Source organism: Poecilia latipinna, unplaced genomic scaffold, assembly GCF_001443285.1.
Source record: "Poecilia latipinna isolate Pla-1442-1.1 unplaced genomic scaffold, P_latipinna-1.0 Scaffold423, whole genome shotgun sequence".
Taxonomy (NCBI): domain Eukaryota; kingdom Metazoa; phylum Chordata; class Actinopteri; order Cyprinodontiformes; family Poeciliidae; genus Poecilia; species Poecilia latipinna.
Window position 1 is genome coordinate 333,661 of NW_015113039.1, and position 19,819 is coordinate 353,479.

At 39.1% G+C, this 19,819-nt stretch overlaps 2 protein-coding genes across 2 annotated transcripts in view; both read left to right on the top strand.

The window, feature by feature from the left end:
* Positions 1–582: 582 nt before the first annotated feature.
* tmem9 (transmembrane protein 9) lies at positions 583–4,521 on the top strand. The gene is made up of 6 exons (XM_015037908.1): positions 583–675; positions 785–929; positions 2,454–2,545; positions 3,375–3,483; positions 3,718–3,849; positions 3,970–4,521. Exons 2-6 carry the CDS (start codon positions 840–842, stop codon positions 4,108–4,110), a joined length of 564 nt encoding a protein of 187 aa, XP_014893394.1. The 5' UTR covers positions 583–675; positions 785–839; the 3' UTR covers positions 4,111–4,521.
* A 2,470-nt stretch (positions 4,522–6,991) lies between these two features.
* cacna1sb (calcium channel, voltage-dependent, L type, alpha 1S subunit, b) overlaps positions 6,992–19,819 on the top strand; it is a 24,414-nt gene continuing 11,586 nt past the window's right edge. Inside the window, exons 1-26 of the mRNA XM_015037910.1 lie at positions 6,992–7,488; positions 8,662–8,767; positions 10,987–11,126; positions 11,298–11,419; positions 12,412–12,564; positions 12,652–12,857; positions 12,938–13,041; positions 13,134–13,279; positions 13,971–14,052; positions 14,141–14,301; positions 14,397–14,622; positions 14,704–14,911; positions 14,997–15,117; positions 15,219–15,333; positions 15,585–15,684; positions 15,766–15,835; positions 16,265–16,397; positions 16,478–16,607; positions 16,702–16,761; positions 16,997–17,103; positions 17,220–17,307; positions 17,809–17,916; positions 18,033–18,085; positions 18,168–18,314; positions 18,444–18,645; positions 19,254–19,412. Coding sequence (XP_014893396.1) covers positions 7,304–7,488; positions 8,662–8,767; positions 10,987–11,126; positions 11,298–11,419; positions 12,412–12,564; positions 12,652–12,857; positions 12,938–13,041; positions 13,134–13,279; positions 13,971–14,052; positions 14,141–14,301; positions 14,397–14,622; positions 14,704–14,911; positions 14,997–15,117; positions 15,219–15,333; positions 15,585–15,684; positions 15,766–15,835; positions 16,265–16,397; positions 16,478–16,607; positions 16,702–16,761; positions 16,997–17,103; positions 17,220–17,307; positions 17,809–17,916; positions 18,033–18,085; positions 18,168–18,314; positions 18,444–18,645; positions 19,254–19,412 — 3,432 coding nt within the window. The 5' untranslated portion in view covers positions 6,992–7,303. The remainder of the gene's footprint in view (positions 7,489–8,661; positions 8,768–10,986; positions 11,127–11,297; positions 11,420–12,411; positions 12,565–12,651; positions 12,858–12,937; positions 13,042–13,133; positions 13,280–13,970; positions 14,053–14,140; positions 14,302–14,396; positions 14,623–14,703; positions 14,912–14,996; positions 15,118–15,218; positions 15,334–15,584; positions 15,685–15,765; positions 15,836–16,264; positions 16,398–16,477; positions 16,608–16,701; positions 16,762–16,996; positions 17,104–17,219; positions 17,308–17,808; positions 17,917–18,032; positions 18,086–18,167; positions 18,315–18,443; positions 18,646–19,253; positions 19,413–19,819) is intronic.

Genomic DNA, 19,819 nt, shown 5'->3' on the forward strand with positions numbered 1-19,819 from the left:
AGAAATAACCCTTTGGCATCTGGCAGCCAATTACTGTAAACTCCACAAAAACGTGGCCGTGCAGCAAATGTCATCCTTCAAATTAGGAGTAATTAATGGCTGTTTTTTTTTTGTTGTTGTTGTTGTTGTTGTTTGTTTGTTTGTTTTTCCAAGGGAAGTAAACCATGCTCAGATTGTTGTCATACTTTTCTTCTAAAGCAGCGATTAAGCATCCAAGCCTGAATTCATTATAATCTGTCTGGTAGCTTATGATGAATCACCTTCAATTTGGTTTAATATTACTTGGTATCATTTATCAAAATCCAGACTTCTTGTTTGTACTTATGCAGTTTTAAAGGCGACTTGTAGAGGCTACATTTTATGCCATAACTACTCATAATAATTTAGTGCTCCTGTCCCCAACTCATTCAATCACAGCCTTTGTCAAACAACAACAAAATGACTGACAGAACGTCAAGTAAATATATCTCAAAAAGTGTTTAGATCCTGATTCATTGTCTAATTACAGTTGCTGGCGTTTTCCGGTAGGTGGCGCCGTTGTTTCACGTTGCATCTTGTTTTGGACGTCATATGTGACGTAACCAGGAAGAGGAAAGTCACTTTAGCCGTAGCGTTCTCAACTTGCAGGAAGCTTAAAAGCTAAACAAAAACAAACCGTTTAACAGCGCTCAAAGCGTAAGTTAAAGGACACAGGTCGCTTTAGTCACTTTTCATAACTCATTCTTTAGCTTGTTATGTAGCTGATACGGCTTCTAATAAAAGTGTTGTTTGATTATTGTCGCAGGGTCTCCATGGTCATCGTTCAGCAGGCTTGCAAATAGGTTTTTTGTTGTGGAGAAATGTCGTCTTGCCGAACAGGGTCGTGGATGTTTGCTACTGCCGCAGTGACAGTATTTCTATTGGAGACGGTTGTTTTCGCTGAAGCTAAGGTAAAAACAAACAAATAAACGTGTATATATATATATATATATATATATATATATATATATATATATATATATATATATATATATATATATATATAAACAGGCTGATACAGGGTTATGATGCAGCAGAAGAGTGGATGAAAACGCAAAAGGTGCAGGCAGCCTGAGTAACATGGAGATATGCTTAGTTATCGTGTTAGATTCTGGACAAAACGTTTTTAAGCACAAACTTTTAAAGAACTTGGCTTTTAGTCAAGAGGAAGAACACATCGTCCTACTTATAATTATCTCTTTTTTTATCTTAAGTTTATTTTATAACTTTTATTATCCCATTAATAACTTGCATGCTTGTTGAGTTGCTAAAAAATATTTGGGGGGTATACTAGAAAACAACATGAACATGACAAATGATTTAGGTTGAGATCCTGAGAATGTATCTTAAAAATAAAAAATACTGATAAAAAAAATACATCCTTTTGGGAGTTATTTTATTTTACACTTAGAATTACTTTTATCTTAATGAATTTCCATAAATTTACTTCTTCTATCAGACCATGATGTTTACTGATAACAGCCGAAGCAAAGACCATTAGACACATTTTTATAGCCCGATTTTACTACCATGTGCTTGTGTTTGTCGATTTAAAAAAATACATATTAGTGATTTACTGTAAGTCATTATGTAAGTCATCATTAAATACAGTAAAAGTGATTAATAACATTATTTGCCGATAAAATATCTGTATTCACTGTATATAAGTTAGTAAAACCTTAAAGCTTTTTTTTAAGTATTTAATTTGTATTTAAATATTTTAAAAACTTGTATTTATTGTTGTTTTACAAAAATATTGTATAGATTCAGAAAAAAAAAAACTAACGAAAACCCATGTTAGCGACCAATGTGCCTAATAGTAACATGTATTAAAAGAATATAAATTCATTTAGCACAACTGTGTAAAAACATTGATATTTTATGTAAGAAATCAAAATCAAAGAAATGTTTTATAGGCGTGACCTCCACAAGTTTGTTTTCACTGCAGCACATGCTGAATGAATTCCTCAGGTTATTCCTAAAGCTGAATTTGGCCACTGCCATCAAATTAATACTGCTGCTCACAGGTCCTGTGTAACACTTGTCAACAATCCTGGCGTGGAATATTTAGCCTTTATTCTTCTGGCCCTGTTTCTGGTTTGTTGGCTGTGTACTATTGAACCACATTCAGTCCAGAAGAAGCTGTGTACCGGGAACAGTTGCAAAACCTGTTGTGTTTGTTGGGATCTGGACCAGTTGGCCTCCAACTCTCAGGCTCATCTGTGATTTCTTGCTGCTAGGGTTCAGCTCATTTGCCACCTAACATGAACCGTACTGCAACAGGATAATCAATTAATCACAGAACGTTGTTGTTCTGTAATAGAGCTTTCTTTATAGTAGAGGAATAATAGTAACACGGAGTGCGGTTAAGTCCCTTTAAAGTTTCAATAAAGTAGAAGTACAATCCTGACCCATGTTTTTCTTACTTTTCACAGAATTTTGAGGATGTCCGCTGCAAGTGCATCTGCCCGCCTTACAGGAACATTTCTGGGAATATCTATAACATAAACGTCACCCAGAAAGATTGGTAAGAGGAGCCTTTTATTTATTTGAATTGGAAGTACACCAAGACCAATAGCCTTTATTCCTCATAAACATGACATGAGTATGAGTAAGAATACTTATGTACATAAACATGAGTATTCTTACATTTTTTTTACTTTTGCTGTGTTTTTTTTTTATTATTATTTGCTTTATGATTTTACTCATCATGTGGTCTCATAACCCTATGTCATTATGTATTATTATATATTCAATGTTTCAGATTCTAAAACACCTGCAGATATTGGGGTTCACTGTAATCAGTATTTATTTAAGAGTTTGCATCCCTATGCAAACTATAAGCTAGTTTACAGTTTTTATTTTTATATATTTAATTCCTCTAACATATTTGCTTGCTTTGAGTTGAATTTGTTATTAAAAGTGGAAAGAGAAATACAATTTTATTTCATGGCTTATTTTATATCTCACACAAACCTGGCATTTTAACATGGGTGTTTTCGATTTTGTAAATCCATGTTTGTCCATTTATTGCCTTCATTATTTTATTTTATTTTATTTTTTTCAGAAATGTACTAGCTGCATTAAACTGTTTTACAGTTGCTCTGTGTGATGTAATGTAGGACAAATAAGGCAAAGGATACATGAAATGTGCTTCTGTCAGATTGATTACCCTAACCTGCTCTAGCTGTGTGTGTGTGTGTGTGTGTGTGTGTGTGTGTGTGTGTGTGTGTGTGTGTGTGTGTGTGTGTGAAACTTGCAGAATTCAGACATCTAATATATATTTTTTGCATTTTGAATTTGTGAATATGTTGCCTGCTTTGCAAAAATGAACACATATTGTAATACATTTGCAGCAACTGCCTCCATGTTGTGGATCCCATGCCGGTTCCTGGCCATGACGTGGAAGCCTACTGTCTGCTGTGCGAGTGCAAATATGAGGAGCGAAGCAGCAACACCATAAAAGTACAGAGTGGATTTATTCCAGATCTTCAATACGACAAACATCAGTGGCATGCTTATTCTGAATATCTTACAGGTCTTATGGAAGAAGAAGACTTTCTTTGTCTTTTTAGTAAAAAGTCTTAACATATAATAAATGGATTGAAGTATTGATGTTTAGTAGGAAGTTTTTATGTTAGTTGGTTCTCAGACTGGACGTTTTCTTAGATCGGATCTCGCTCTGACAATATTCCCCAGGTGACCATCATCATCTACCTGTCTGTCGTTGGGGCTCTGCTCGTCTATATGCTGTTTCTGCTGCTGGTTGATCCTCTGATCCGCAAACACGACCCCTACACTCAGCCTCTGCACAACGAGGAAGACTCTGAGGTAACAAGCAGCACACATAAAGAAGATCATTGCTTTTCAGGGGTAGTGTGAAGCTTCAGACTTACGAACGGTCCTTCTTTTCAACGTGTCTCTGCTCGTGTGTGTGTGGTGTGTCTTCAGGAGATGCGTCCTCACGCAGACGCCGGGCTGGCCAGAGGAAACACGGTGCTGGAGCGGGTCGAGGGGGCACAGCAGCGCTGGAAGAAGCAGGTGCAGGAACAACGCAAGACCGTTTTTGACCGCCACAAGCTGCTGAGTTAAAACCTCACCGCTGAACTTCAGCCGTCCTCGGTGTGACAAATCGCTCCAGGCTCATTACTATTCCACCCTCACCAGCTGCACTATTTCAAAGTTAGCTTTCATTGATGTGCAATGCAGTGACTGTACAACTTAAAAACTTCAGACATGTTTATCAAACAAGCAGATGGGTTGTAATCTTGATACTTGTGATATGAACGCTGTAACATGAGTTAAAATGCAGCTGTGAAAAAAATGCTTTGCACATTCTTAAGAGTAAATATATTCTGTTATTTTAAACTCCAGCAAAGCATGAAGTTTTGAATGTCTTTCGAAAAATAATTGCATGTGTTTTAGTGATCGATGTGATGAGTTTTCTGCTAGTAGTTCTCCTGTTGCATGAGTTTTAAAAGTTGCCTCACAAAAAAAAAAAAAGCACACCGACTTAGTTATAATCACAGCGCTGAGATGATTGCCAAATAGTCCTTATTTCTGATTTGGCATTTGTAATTTATTCATCTGCTGCACTTGAGCATGTTCAGATTTCATTTTGAGTTTTGTAACTTATTGGTGTCTTTTTTAACCTCAAGCTGTGCCTTTTTTCCTGACCTCTCTTGCTTCGGGGAAATGGATTTTGTCAAAGCAAAACAAAGATTTGTCTTGTAAATATTGGCCGTTTATCACTTTTTGGATGTAGCCGAGGGCAGTCAGCCAAGTGATGCTTTAAAATTAGAAGCTTTGCAGTTGTATGAAAACGTTAATGTTAAAGTTGCCATTTGCATTTAGGGTTAGTTCATAACAGTTAGCCTTTCAGATAAGGAATTTGAAAACACATTTTTCTTACACAGAGCCTTTAGAGCCACTCCCCTCTAGAACAAGCTTCTTAAATTAAAAAAAAAAGATTAATTTTGACATTTTAGATATATTAACACAAAAATCAAAAATTTTTGCTTTTACAAAGTACAATTGCCAAGACCCTCAAATCTTAAATGTACTTGTTGAACCATTTTGGTCTGTGCTGAAATTCAATCATTTACGGGAGGGACCTCACCGTTTGAGGACCGGAAGCAACGACTTAATTTGCTGACTCTTCCAGTGATGACGGTGGGTGTGATAGGAGAGCAAATGTTTCAGGTGAGAAAACATTCTGCATTTTGTGTCCTCGGACAGAGGACACGTCCATGGATGATGTTATAAAATAAATATCAGGGTAGCACTCTGCCACCCCTGGTAGAGTGCTAGCCTTTCAGATCTCTAAGCTGCTGTTAATGCTCAAGTGTAATCCACATATGTATTACAACATAACCAGCGATCGGCATTGTGTTTAGCTGTTCTGTGCTAAGTTTCTTGATTTTATGTGTCTGTCTTAATTTTTGAGGTAGAAATTAAGATGACTGTAACGAGCAACACATTCCAAACACAATTGAGAAAGAAAATAACATAAAAATGGTAACATTTAAGAAGGTCTGTTCTTTGGTCTAATATAGGAATATGTTTCATCTCCAGAAGTTAATGTAGTGGAGCAAAATTTACTTCTAAGAAGAGAAGATGAAATTGAGACCTTAAACCTTCTTTGGAGAATGTTTGAATACTGTCACCAAAGAGCTGATTGGTGCGGCAGAATCAGGATGCCTCCTGGCTATGAAAAGGGGATTTTTACTTGTGCACCAAAGTTTCCCACTGGAGGATTTTTTTTATCTGTCAAAGTAAGGCTCATTTTCTCACAAAGCTTGATTTAATTCAACCTGCTGATGTTTTGTTGTCTGTACTCGTTTAGTTTGTATTAATAATTGTTAAGGGTGTTAATTTAAATATTTTTTGTCATAATGCTGCTGTTGTTGCTTTTCATTTATTAATAGAAAAGATTGTAATGATTTAGTGCTATTGTGAGGAAATATGTTTTGTGCTGTTCAACAAATACTTGATTAAAAAATCTCAGAAGCCATTACAGCTGTCAAATTTCACTCTGCATATATGGTAACTACTGGTGTGTCAAAAAAAATATCCTCTATTTCGAAAATGTTCTACAGAATAATGCTGAGATATATTAAAGTTGTTCTGGTGGCACATGGTGAGAAAATGCACAGTTCACTTTTGTGTTAATTTTCCCTTTAATTTCTTTTTGTGTTTCTGTAATATTATCTCTACCCTCATGTGGTCATTGTTCTCAGTGTCTTCACATTTAGAAGCTGCAAGTTCAATAAAGGGGAAAAAAAAACATTTTGTGAAATTGATTTATTTTACTTTTGGGCTACATTTATTTATGAGCAATAGGGGGCGACAAAGTACACTACAAATAAGCTACTGCAAGATAAATTCACTAACCACATCTCAACTTACCTTTAAGAAAATTGTCAGATTGTATGAGATTTTATAGTGGTATAATAAAACTGCTTTTATTCAACATTATAATTTTTGGGGTCCCATATAACATTTACTGAATAAAAACTTGATAGGCTGTCACTAATCTCTGCATTGAGTAGATGAAAAGTACATTTAAATTTTAAAAAATCAAATTTAACCATCCCATGTAATCCATTTTATTTATAAAGTCATTATATTAGAGGGAAATACTGTTCATGCAGCATCATATGTAGACATTGACATTTTTTTTCAAGGTATTTGCAAAAATGTTATACTGTCCATATGAAATAAAATGGGAGTGGCAGAATCCTGTTTTATTCAGAAGGACCAGAAGAACTTGAAGAGATGGATGGAGATAAAGAAGAGGTAATCTTTGAAGAAAACGTGACAGAGGTTTTTCTCCCGCTCGTATTGCTGTCTCACATCATTCACATTCGTCCTGCCCCTTCTGCCACTGCCCTCCCCTCCTGACCCTCCCAGCCATCCCCAAGCATGGCCTGCCGGTGCTTTACAGTCTAAATTTAAACATGCTGCAGGGCCAACTGCTCCTCCAGCCACTCTGGGCCTCTTTTATTTTTCTCCACAGAGGTGAGCTTTTTCTGTCCGGGGCCCTCGGCTTGGAGGAGAAGTCCGTGGCTCTGAGACGGAGCTAGAGGGGAGAGAAGAGGACGGCGGCGGCGGCGGCGGCGGGGGGGAACCCGCACACATGAAAGGCTACTCTGGAGGCCTTCACTGAGGAAGATCTGCACTGAACCAGAGTTTGGGATTTTACATCAACCTCTGAATTTTTTTAATTGTTTTTTTTTTTTTTTGCGGATTTTGTGGAAAGGTTGTGTGAGGTGAAGGCGTCAGGATGGCGACCAACACGGATGCGGCCAAGCCGGTCATCATGAACGAGGAGGAACTGAAGAAGAAGCAGAGGGAGAAGCTGAAACGGCTTCAGGCCACAGGTGGCAACCCTCGACCTGCCAGAACCCTCTTCCTCTTCTCCCTCAAAAACCCTTTCCGAAAGGCCTGCATCAACATTGTGGAGTGGAAGTATCCTTTATAGACTGAAATATAAAGCACTGAACACATTCATTAGGTTATTCAGTTGTCACGTCACATTTCCACCAGGGAACTGAATCAAGTAACCAGGTGATTGCTACATTATGAAGTCTTCTCTAACAACTGTGGTTCAATATTTGCAAGCCTCTGATTTTCTGTTCATCCCAATCTGTCCCCACCTGGCACGTAAAAGCAATCAGCTTCCTAATTAATGAGCTGAATGCCTTCAATTCTGCTGGTTTGTGTGGAAAAAATTACTGAAATACAGGAAGACAGGTGACATTTGGGAACCAAACGCAGGATGATGATTTATAACTCCTGTTGGGAGTTTTCTGCATTCAGCTTTGATTGTATACATTTGTGTTTGAAATAACAGCAAAATATCATTGTTTATGTGATGGTAGCACTGGTTTTATGGCAGAAGATATTTATTTTACACCAGAGAAAAAAATATCTGAGATTAGAATATTACATCAGATCATTAAAAGCACACTTTTTAGCAGACGTGTGGGCTTAATTATATGTATGTTAAATACTTGCTTAAAAGTTATTTTCAAAAGATATTTTTAATCTGACAGGTGAGCCTCATTGTAACGCATATTCTGGTTTGTTGAACATGCCTGCAGTTCATAAGATTGGGAATATTATAGGAACATTATAAAATATACTTTTTACATGCCTTGTTTATGGTCGGCTGTTTACTGTTGAACGTAATGCGGCAGGACAGAGTCTATAAAAGGAGCAAATTAATCAGAATAGAGCATTTAGCTTTTATATACATCGACTTGTGTAGAAATAAACGTCTTGCAGTCTGACTCAAAACATTTTTTCCCTGACGAACAGGGAAAAAATGGCCTGTCATATTCTTGGGCTCTGCAGCTGTTCCTCCACATCACAGAAAGACATGATGCTGACCTGGCAGGGGAATTTTGTCGGAGAGCCCCCTATGGATGAGAATGAAGCATCGCACCAGACAGGATTACATTCACTCCCTACAGCTATGCCAGTAGAGGATTAAAGACCAGAGATCACCGCATCTCATCCGTTTGATATGCTTTGTAACACTATATAGGCGTATCACAAAAAACCAGACCATTACTCACACATAAAGAAAGTTGCCTTGAAACTTGTGCGTTGTTATGATCCTGAGCCTTCCTCACCCAGAACCTTTGAAATTATCATCCTGTTAACCATCTTTGCCAACTGTGTGGCTCTGGCTGTGTTTCTGCCCATGCCTGAAGAAGACAGCAACAACACCAACACGAACTTGGTGAGCAGAACAAAGAACCTTTAAACAAGGAACAAGCCATGAACATTTGCCAGCTCTTTAGTTATACTTAGATTTTTCTGCCAAGGCAGTGACTGTGCTGCCTGATGAAGCAGTTTGCTATAGCTGTGTGTTGATTTAGTGGATGGTGTGATGCTAAATGGCTACGGGCTTCAGCTGCTCTTTGGTGTGAGAGTCAAGCCCCATTTCTAATGCTACCAGATACAACTCAGTTCTATATTTGGAGTCCCATCTGCGTTTGTCCAGGGTCGATGGACAAATGTGCTCTTTGATCATCCTTGCATGATCTCATTATTTTGTATTTCTGATCACTGGCTTGTGAAGCAGACCAGCATACAAAGAAGTATGATGAGCAGAAACTCGTCATATTTCTGCTAATATGACGAGTTAGCATTTAAACGGTTGATGTAAACGGTCAAAATTGTTTACGTTATTCTTGTAATAATGACAAGAATAACAACAATAATAACAATAATAATTACAATAATTATCTGCCATTAGAACGTTGAGCAGTGTGTACACATGTGTGATTGACAGCACTAAGACTTTCCCCCTGACTGATTGGTTGTATCTGGTGCATTTCTGCAAATGGCAATAGGACCACAGGATAAATTAGCTTCTTTTTTTTCTTACAGATTATCTCATGTAAAAAAGTAATTTTTTCTTTACAAATGTTACGTACCTCCTACAACAGCTTTTTAAAAATTACTACTATTTTAGCTCCACAGATCAGTGGTTTTGCTATGGTGAAGCTGTGGGTCATACTAACTGTCAGAGGATACACAGTTGAACCATTATAAAAAAAAATACTGTATGATTCAAAGCGCAAAGGAGACACAAAAATTATAAATGATAAAAATAATGCCATGATGGCTTATTTTAAAGATGTACCCCTTGCGTCAGCTTGGAGGAGAGCCTTTTGGGTATCTTTTATAAAATTGGAGGCATTGCCCTATTTCGTGTGTTCTCTACGAAATGCTTCTAGGTATGTCTGGATCAGAGCAAATCTAGCTCAGAGGTTCATCTGTAAAATGGGTTTACAGGGTAAAATGGGTTTGCTGCAAAGTGACGCAGTTGGTTGCAGCAAGAAGGTCCTGGGTTCAATTCCAAGCATGGAGTTTGCATGTTCCCCCTGTGCACATGTGTATTCTTTCTATCTATCTATCTATCTATCTATCTATCTATCTATCTATCTATCTATCTATCTATCTATCTATCTATCTATCTATCTATCTATCTATATATATATATATATATATATATATATATATATATATATATATATATAGATTTAGCTAAAATCTACTTTTAAAAAAAGTGAACACATATGTTGTATATGTTTACAGTTTTATTTGGACTCCATCTTTAAGGCTTTCATTGCACTTATATGAAGTAGATGGCACCTGACACCTGTCTTCCTACATTAAATGAATACATTCTTCATAAACACGTCAGTCTCGTTGACATACTGTCATTTAACCTATTTTTAGTCCAATCTTGTTTCTTTACCTGTCTTGCTGTGGACCTGCCTCCTGCCAAAGCTTTCCTACTCCTCCCTGTCATTCTTTAGACGGGAGGAAAGCAAGAAGATACGATTCGCTCCCCTACTGCTGTCAGAAGTAGGTCGAGTGAGATCGAGTCCAGAAATGTTTTCTCACGTAACCCAACACAGAGACACTAAAAAGTCGCAGCACTGAAACAAACCCAGACGTTCAGCCGTCCACATTTAGAAAAATGTGTGATGTTTAGGAATTCGGCACAAGAATGTTACTAAACACTTTGTTTCGGCCGAGTCGCAGCTCAGTGCTGACGCCTGAATCTGGCTGAATGTAACAACAAACCATTGGGGGATTTACAGCACAAGTCCAATGAATCCTTGATTTATGACGAATGATTTGCTTTTCTATGAAGTCATAATAATTGAGGAAAACCAAGCTGCTCTGTTCTGTATGTTAGATGTCATAAATAACCTCCTGTCTTCGGTTTACACCAGTCCACGGTTAAATATGTGTACAGTCTAAGGAACAATGAACTTGTTTTAGGGGAAAACTCTGATGAAATCTTAAGACATTAAAACAAATACAAGTTTTTTTTTAGGTTTTAAGTTCTGAGTCTTTGATATATTATTTATGTTCTACTAAGAGAATTTTATGTGATAATTAGACCGTTTCAAATTGTCTGACTCGTTTGTCTTATTGCAGGAAAGTCTGGAGTACATCTTCCTTGTCGTCTTCACGTTCGAGTGCTTCATGAAGATCATAGCGTATGGGCTGGTGTTCCATGAAGGGGCCTATTTAAGGAACTGTTGGAACATATTGGACTTTGTCATCGTTTTCATGGGGTAAGACGAGCTCTGTGCAGCAGCTTGATATATCTTTTGCAAAAGAGCCTGTCCCCTTACTTTCACGCAGTAAGTTAAAGATAAAAATATTTGTTCTCTGAATTCTCAATTGCGATGTAACAGACTTGATGTTTTTTAGATGTTTCTGGTTTTTGTTATCTTCTCCTGCAGACTCTTGGACACCATAAACATGATCGCAGGAGTGGAGAAGGAAAAGGGTGGGGGGTTTGACATGAAGGCACTGAGAGCATTCAGAGTACTGCGGCCCCTTCGACTTGTTTCAGGAGTACCTAGTAAGAGCCCGTGGAAAACAGGATGTTTACACTGTATAAAAACACAGTCCCTTTCTGGTTCCTCTTTATCACTCATTTAGATAATTCAGTCGATAATTTCAATGTGGTTCAAGTTAACTGTGTGCAGACAAACCCTACAGCAAACGTTGTTCTTCTGTTAAATAAAATTAGCACTTTTCTTTAAAGAGTCTTGCTACTTTAAGCCTATTTAGAAGCTACCCAAATACTTGTGCCAGAGCCACCACATTGGCACAAGTATTCAGGATTAGTGTTTCATTTGTTTGCAGCACAGCTCTCCCTAGACAGCCTAGGGAATCCGAGCAGATTGCAGAGCAGCTCAAATGACAGACACACAATAAGCAGCAGCAGCCGCCAAAAGCCTCTCTTTCACTGTGAGACATATTTGTGAGATCAACAAAATATTCTGCACAACTTTCTATGCAGCTTTTCTAGCAGTACCCTTGACATTGAGCTGCGGCTATGAGAAAATTGGCCATGCAAATTGCAGAATTGTGTCTCAGTGGAGCTGCAGCAGACATTAAGTCACGGACAGTACAAAGACCTGTTCTGTCGGCTGATTCTGGACGTCTATGTTTTTTTTTTTTTTTGAATCACAATATCAGCCAAACAAGTAGTTGAAGTACTTTTGTGAAGACGATTCTTGACCATTTAGTTTTTTGTCCTTATCGCACCATCTCCACCAATTTCAGAGAGCGTTATCGACTCGGCTACAAAAAATATACATCAGATGCAGTTAGAATTCATCCATACAGCCAGATATATTACCAAAATGCAGAGCATGAATACATGGCTCTTGAACTACTTTAGATACAAGCAATAATTTGCAATTGTGATATTGTAAATACTGATATCACGATGATGAGTGCAAACAAATATATTGCCCAGTTTTACTTTGGAGTACCGGTAAGAAATGTTGGCTCTGTTTTCAGACACTTCGCTGAGCTCTTGCTTGGTTATACTTCCACTTTCAGGCCTTCAGGTGGTGATGAACTCCATCCTCAAAGCCATGCTGCCTCTGCTGCACATTGCCCTGTTGGTCTTCTTACTGGTCACCATCTACGCCATTATGGGACTGGAGTTGTTCAAATGCAAAATGCATAAGACCTGCTACTACACTGGCACAAGTATTCAACGAAGGACAATTTTAACCACATCACCCACAAGTCCCGACATCAGCTTCCCGTACTGATGCCTCTTCCTTGCATCCACAGACATCTACGCAGCAGCAGAAGGTGAGCTGCCTGCTCCGTGTGCTCAGGCTGGAAACGGACGCCGCTGCATGATCAATGGCTCAGAGTGCAGGCCTAACTGGGAGGGTCCCAACAACGGCATCACTCACTTTGATAATATTGGCTTCGCAATGTTGACAGTTTACCAGTGCATCACCATGGAGGGATGGACCAAAGTCCTTTACTGGGTCAGTAACCTACAGCAGCATTCATGACTTTACACGTTAAACGAGTTGTGACCGACTGACAGTTTTGAGTTGTCTCTCAGGTGAACGATGCTATCGGAAACGAATGGCCCTGGCTCTATTTCGTCCCTCTCATCTTGCTGGGCTCCTTCTTTGTGCTTAATCTTGTCCTGGGTGTTCTTAGTGGGTAAGGTGGCTGTCGTGTTATGTCTACTCACACTTGTGCTTGTCCTGCTTCGTCGGATAAATTAACATGTTCTTTACCCCTTTACTACCCAGAGAGTTTACCAAAGAGCGAGAGAAGGCCAGGTCACGAGGAGAGTATCAGAAGTTGAGAGAGCGACAGCAGCTGGATGAAGACCTCCATGGCTACATGGAGTGGATCACTCATGCTGAAGTCCTTGATGCTGACAGAGAAGGCAAAGGTGAGCTCTCTGAACCACGGAGAGTGCCTTTCAGAATATGCCTCTTGATGCTTTCCAAATTTAGTTAAATTACAACCAGGGTTTAATGTATTTTGCAGGGAGCGTGTGTAGTTACATAAGCTCACAGTAAAATATAACAAAAAGTAGTTTATCACTGAAAAGAAGCAATGATGTCTATTTTTTCCACATTTTTTTTTACAAATGAAGATCTGAAAAGGAGACTGAAAAGACAAAAGTTATATTTATCTCCCTTTTCTGTGGTCCTCTTAAGCCCACCTGAGTGTAATTTAACATTAGTTTAAACAAATCCGTATTTTGAAGCTCTAAGATGTTTATTAGTGGTTATTAAAGAAAGACACCGCATCATAAAGGGACCAATGAACACATACAGTGCATCTGGAGGGTTTCAAGGAGTTTGCCAAAAGGAAGCTGAATGACTCTCAGTCTAAGAGAAACAAAAATCTGGACTAATGGACACAAATATGAAAACTCATGTTTGGAGGAAACCAGGCTCCTCACAAGGCCAATACCACTAAAGTTTGGCAATAATCTATGCCAAACCTTTCAGATTTGGATTTCTAAATATTTCTGAAAACTTCCCTTCAATTCATGCTGCTTTGCCTTGATTTATCATGTAAAATCTCAAAAGTTTGCTGTTTTGAGACTCCTCAAACTTGTGACTATTTTCCAGGCCTTCTGCCTCTCACCAGTGGAGACTCTGATACAGACAGCCTGTATGACTTGGAAGGAAAGAGTCGCATCATCTACTATTAGTGAGCCTCTTACTTTGTAAATGTACCACCGCTGGCATGGTGTTTTTACGGCTGTTTGGCAGTGATGACGGATTATTTTCATGTTTAGCCGGCTGGGACTTCGCTGGAACCGTTTCTTCAGGATGAAGTGTCTGATTTATGTGAAAACCAAGAGCTTTTATTGGGCTGTGATGTTCCTCGTATTCCTCAACACGCTGACCATAGCCACTGAGTTCCACCATCAGCCTGACTCCCTGACGTCTCTGCAAGGTTAGCAAGTCGTTTTGTGTGTTCTTCAGATTTATTGCAAACCTCTCAGTCTTAAAAGTCTTCCGGCTTCTGTCTCTCTTCTTTTACCGCCGCAGACGTAGCGAGCCGAGTCCTGCTGGTGCTGTTTGTCTTTGAGATGCTGGTGAAGATGTACGCTCTGGGACCCAGAGCCTACTTCATGTCGCTGTTTAACCGCTTCGACTTCTTCGTCGTGCTCTGCGGTATTCTGGAGATGATCATGTTGTCTGCAGGAGCTGTGGCTCCCCTGGGTTTCTCCGTGCTCAGGTGTATTCGGCTGCTGAGGATTTTCAAAGTCACAAAGTAGGTCTATCTATCTTCTTCTAAACGCCACTGCCCTGCAGGTTGGAACCATACTCTGCCATCTCTAAACTGCTTTTGCAGGTACTGGACCTCTCTGAGCAACCTGGTGGCCTCTCTCCTCAACTCCGTTCGCTCCATCGCTTCTCTGCTCCTCCTTCTCTTCCTCTTTATTGTCATCTTCTCACTCCTGGGAATGCAGGTGTTTGGAGGGAAGTTCAACTTTGATTACAACCGTCCCAGGCGCAGTAATTTTGACAACTTTCCTCAGGCCCTGATTAGTGTATTTCAGGTAAGTCTCATTAGGATGTCATTACTTAAAGCATCTCCAATGCAATATAAAGACATTCATTACTTTTTAATGATTGCTTTCTTAGATCCTCACAGGAGAAGAATGGACCAACATCATGTACAATGGTATAATGGCATATGGAGGGCCTGAGATTCCTGGGATTCTGGTTTCCATCTATTTCATTATCCTTTTCGTCTGTGGAAACTGTATCCTTCATGTCACACTAAAATATTATCTTAATTTTAAAACATCAAATTACACCAATTAATGTTTTTTTTATTTGTTTTCCTAAGCTTGTTGCGATCAGATATCCTCCTCAATGTCTTTTTGGCCATTGCGGTGGACAACCTGGCAGAGGCTGAGAGCCTGACTTCGGCTCAGAAGGAAAAGGCAGAAGAGAAGATGAGAAAGAAGCTGCTAAGGTGAGTAACAACACACTTTTGCTGTCATTGTGCACCTGTTATACTGACTTATAGAAATGCTATTCTAAATATAGCATACATAGGAAATAAAAATAGGAAATGGTATTCTTATCCAATAGATTGGATCTCAAGTTTCTTTCACCATTACTTTGTGGTGGGGAGGGGAAGCTAAAAAGTTGGAAGAAACTGGGACAGAGTGTGTCTGCACATTGCCATAGTTTATTCACTTTGCCTTTCATTTTGCCCCATAGGTCCAAAATGCCTGAAAAGACAGATGAGGAGAGGGAGAGGATAGCAAAGAAACTGGCTGAACAGAGGGCCAAAATGGAGGGAATGCCCACTACAGCCAAAGTTTGTATTATCTCTGGTGTCATATTACACTGTAGGGAGTACAAATATGTTTAGTTAACATTTATCTTTTTTTTTTTCCAGCTCAAAATCGATGAATTTGAGTCAAATGTCAATGAAGTGAAGGATCCATTTCCACCTGCTGATTTCCCAGGTAAAACAAAAAGTGTTGAGGTTACTCTTTGACTAAAATATGTCTCTGGTGGTTCTGCAACCTGGAATGCTGACGGGAGAAATTTACATATCGCAACTCTCAGTTGTGCTTTAAGCTTAACAACCGCAGCTATTTCCTGTTTTCTGGTGATACAACGTTTGGCAGGTCCTAGTAAAGACTTTTAGCCACTGATACTTAATTAAAATAATAATTTCATTAATCTTACGTGGTCTATCTGATCTGCTATACGTTAGCACTAGCTTGTTTACTCTGTTTTGACACAAGATTATGACCTATTTTAAGAGAGTCTCGCGTAGTTGTGTGTAAAAACATTTTTAGAAAATGTTGTTCTCCTGCCTCACAAGCTTAGCACTTTCGCCTCGATCGCTGTAAAAATGAACTCCCTAAAGTTTCAACTCTTTGTTGTAGGTGACGACGAGGAGGAAGAACCTGAAATCCCAATCAGCCCTCGACCCCGACCGATGGCCGACCTGCAGCTCAAGGAAGAAGCCGTTCCTTTGCCAGAAGCTAGCTCCTTTTTTATATTTGGTCCTCAGAACAAGTATGGCGATTCCTAAGATTCATGTGGCGCTCCGTTAATTTTTGCAGTTCTATATCTTTCATTTTCTATTTGGTGTCCAGGTTCCGTAAGCTGTGTTACAAGATCATCAACGCTTCGTCCTTCACCAACCTCATCCTCCTCTTCATCCTGCTCTCGTCCATCTCGCTGGCGGCTGAAGATCCCATCGATCCGAAATCCTATAGAAACCAGGTGACATGCAGGCCTAATGCAAAGTGCTGGACCGCAGCTACAGGATAAGGAAGGCGGCAAAATAACAGCTGTCAGTTTTTGTGCTTTTTCTCAGATCTTAGCCTACGCTGATATTGTCTTCACAACCGTTTTCACCATTGAGATTGTGCTGAAGGTAAATCCAAGATTTAATCTATCGTATGAAATCATTAACACAAGTGAGCCACTGTCTTATTTAAAAAAAAAAAAAGCTAACATAACAATATTTTACATTTTAGTCAGATGCAATGTAAAATTGATATAAAGTTTGTAATAATAGCCAATAATTATTCTTAAGTCTTTAAAAAAAAAAAAGCGTGCAAATTTGATTCAGCACTGCTGTGTGTAACTGCACTGTTTCTCTGTGGCAGATGACCGTGTATGGTGCGTTCATGCACGAAGGCTCTTTTTGTCGTAACTCGTTCAACATCCTGGATCTGATTGTGGTCACAGTGTCACTCCTGTCTATGGGAATGGAGTGAGTTTACATTTAACAATCACTCCGTTAGGAAGAGAAAAGTTCTGCTCGCAGCCGTTTACAATCCTAAAACCAGGACAGTGAGAATGTTCCTTTTTTTTACGTGTCGTTTGCAGATCCAGCGCCATCTCCGTGGTGAAGATTCTCAGGGTGTTGAGGGTGCTGAGGCCACTCAGAGCCATCAACAGAGCAAAAGGTTTAAAGGTAAATAAAGTGAAATAACTTCAATATCTCAGAAAACATGCACATTTTGGTAGCTTTCTCAGTCGTTCAAGACTTTCCCAAAGTTTCATGAGGTGACTACAAGAGAACATAAGTCAGTAGGAGGACTTGAATGATGGAAAACAAATACATCATCAATTTTACAACTGAAACTGTCCAGTTTAAGTTGCAGTAATGGAAAATGTGCTCTTTCCTTCTGTTTAATATCACTAACCTGTAACCCACTTTTCTTCTTTGAATCTTCATGGTTTATGCTGACTCTAGTCTTTTCTGTGTTGCCAAAAATCAGCCACACATCAGTTTGTTGTGTTGGGTTTTACTTCGCCAAGAAAACGATCAGCATTTTCTTTAAAGCAATAGACAAACCCTGCATGTAGCATTTCCCTATAAAGTTAATTAACTACTTTACTGTAATTTTACTTTCAGCTGTTCTCAGGATTTATTGTTTTTTTTTTTCCCCCTTCTTCTTTTTTTTTTTTACAGCATGTGGTCCAGTGTGTGTTTGTGGCCATCAAGACCATCGGCAACATTGTCCTGGTCACTATGCTGCTGAATTTCATGTTTGCCTGCATCGGAGTGCAGCTCTTCAAGGTAGTTAATTTTAAAGTAGTGCTTCAGCGAAGGCCACATTTCTAAATTGGTCTACAGTACTACGAAAGCCTTGCTGCTTGACGATTAAATTAGTTACTCATCTCTTTCCCTGCCAGGGCAAATTCTACAGCTGCACAGACCCGACCAAACTGACTGCAGAGGAATGCCAGTAAGGCAAACAACGCTGACTTACCATATAGACTTAATTTATCAGAGCTCTAATGTTAACCGCTCTCTTTGCGCGATTGTAGGGGGCGCTACTTGAAGCACATGGAGAACTCCCTGCAAGACACAGTTCTGGCGAAAAGACAGTGGATAAACAGTGACTTTAACTTTGACAACGTGCTCAACGGGATGCTGGCTCTGTTCACCGTCTCGACGTTTGAAGGCTGGCCCAAGTGAGCTCAGAGTATATTTTGATTTAAAAAAAAAAAAACAGTGCCATTGTTTTGGCGATTTGTTGAGTCAGTGAATTAAATTAACAGACTGTCTCTGACCTTTGTCCCGTTCCTTTTCTTCGTCGTTAGGCTTCTTTACAGAGCCATAGACTCAGCCGAGGAAGACATGGGTCCAGTCTACAACAACCGTGTGGACGTGTCCATCTTCTTCATTATCTACATCATTCTCATTGCCTTCTTCATGATGAACATCTTTGTGGGCTTTGTCATCGTCACCTTTCAGGAGCAGGGTGAGCAGGAGTACAAGAACTGCGAGCTCGACAAGAACCAGGTATGCTGGTTTGAGTTTTTTTTTTTCTTTTTTTTGTCGGTCCTATAGAAAGATGACGATGCTTTTTCATAAGTGCTGGAATTTTATCTGACAGATCATCAGAAGAGACATTTGCAGTCTTTGTTTTCTGCTAAACATAGCATTCTGAAAGTTCACCAAAAAGCTACTTTTTGTCTCATCTGAGGATTTCTTTTTGTTTTTTGTTTTTTTTGCTGTATCCTCTCCATTATCAATGGGAAACTTAAAGTTCCTTTTGTCCTTTAGCTTTCTTTTTTAACTTTTTTGCTCCACATTTGTAATTACTCACAGGTGGGCTGACTTCTGGAGGCAGTATGTTAAGCTAGATTTTTTTTTAGGGGTGTCAGAATAAAAGGGACTGAATATCAAATGCACTGCACACTTTTCGGACTTTTATTTGTCAAAAATCTTGGTATTCATGTATCATTTGTCTCCCACATCACAATTATGCACCACTTTGTGCTGGTGTTTTACATAAAATTCAAGTAAAGATGCATATAAACTGGTGGTTGTAAAATGTACCTCGGGTGTGAACTCACAGATTATTTAATCTTCGACGCTCACTTCCTGTCTGCCCTGTCCCCTCTCAGCGTCAGTGCGTGCAGTACGCTCTGAAGGCTCGCCCTCTTCGGTGCTACATCCCAAAGAACCCGTACCAATACAGAGTGTGGTACATCGTCACCTCGTGCTACTTTGAGTATCTCATGTTCTTCCTAATTATGCTGAACACATTGTGCTTGGGGATGCAGGTGAGTGAGAGTGCTGAGGCTGAAACCACAACTCATCATTAAGAGAAAGGCTTGACATGGCCTTGTGTTATTATTTGTGACCCAGAATCGCAGAGCTTGGTTTTCAGTTAGCTTCTGCTCTGCCCAAACTTAAACACCCACAATGTCATTCGAAATACTGCTCAATGCTGTCGTTACAAATGGTAGATTTTGCTCGATTTTGACGACAATGTAAGCTTTAAACCTGCGCAATATACTGCATTGAAGTCTTCCATTGTGGGACTCGTGTTTTAGTAGCTTTGTTGCGTTTGTTCAGATTTGTTCTTTTTATTGACTTCAGTTTTTGTTCCTCTTTTTTTTTTTTTTTTTTTTTTTGGTGAGACCTTTTCTTTTTCAATAATTTTTTTTTTTTTTTTTTTGGTTTTTTT

Coding starts and splice junctions, on each gene's coding strand:
- tmem9 (XM_015037908.1), top strand. CDS start 840: ATGTCGTCTTGCCGAACAGGGTCGTGGATGTTTGCTACTGCCGCAGTG. Junction 930..2,453: donor TTGTTTTCGCTGAAGCTAAG/GTAAAAACAAAC, acceptor TACTTTTCACAG/AATTTTGAGGATGTCCGCTG. Junction 3,850..3,969: donor ACAACGAGGAAGACTCTGAG/GTAACAAGCAGC, acceptor GTGTGTCTTCAG/GAGATGCGTCCTCACGCAGA.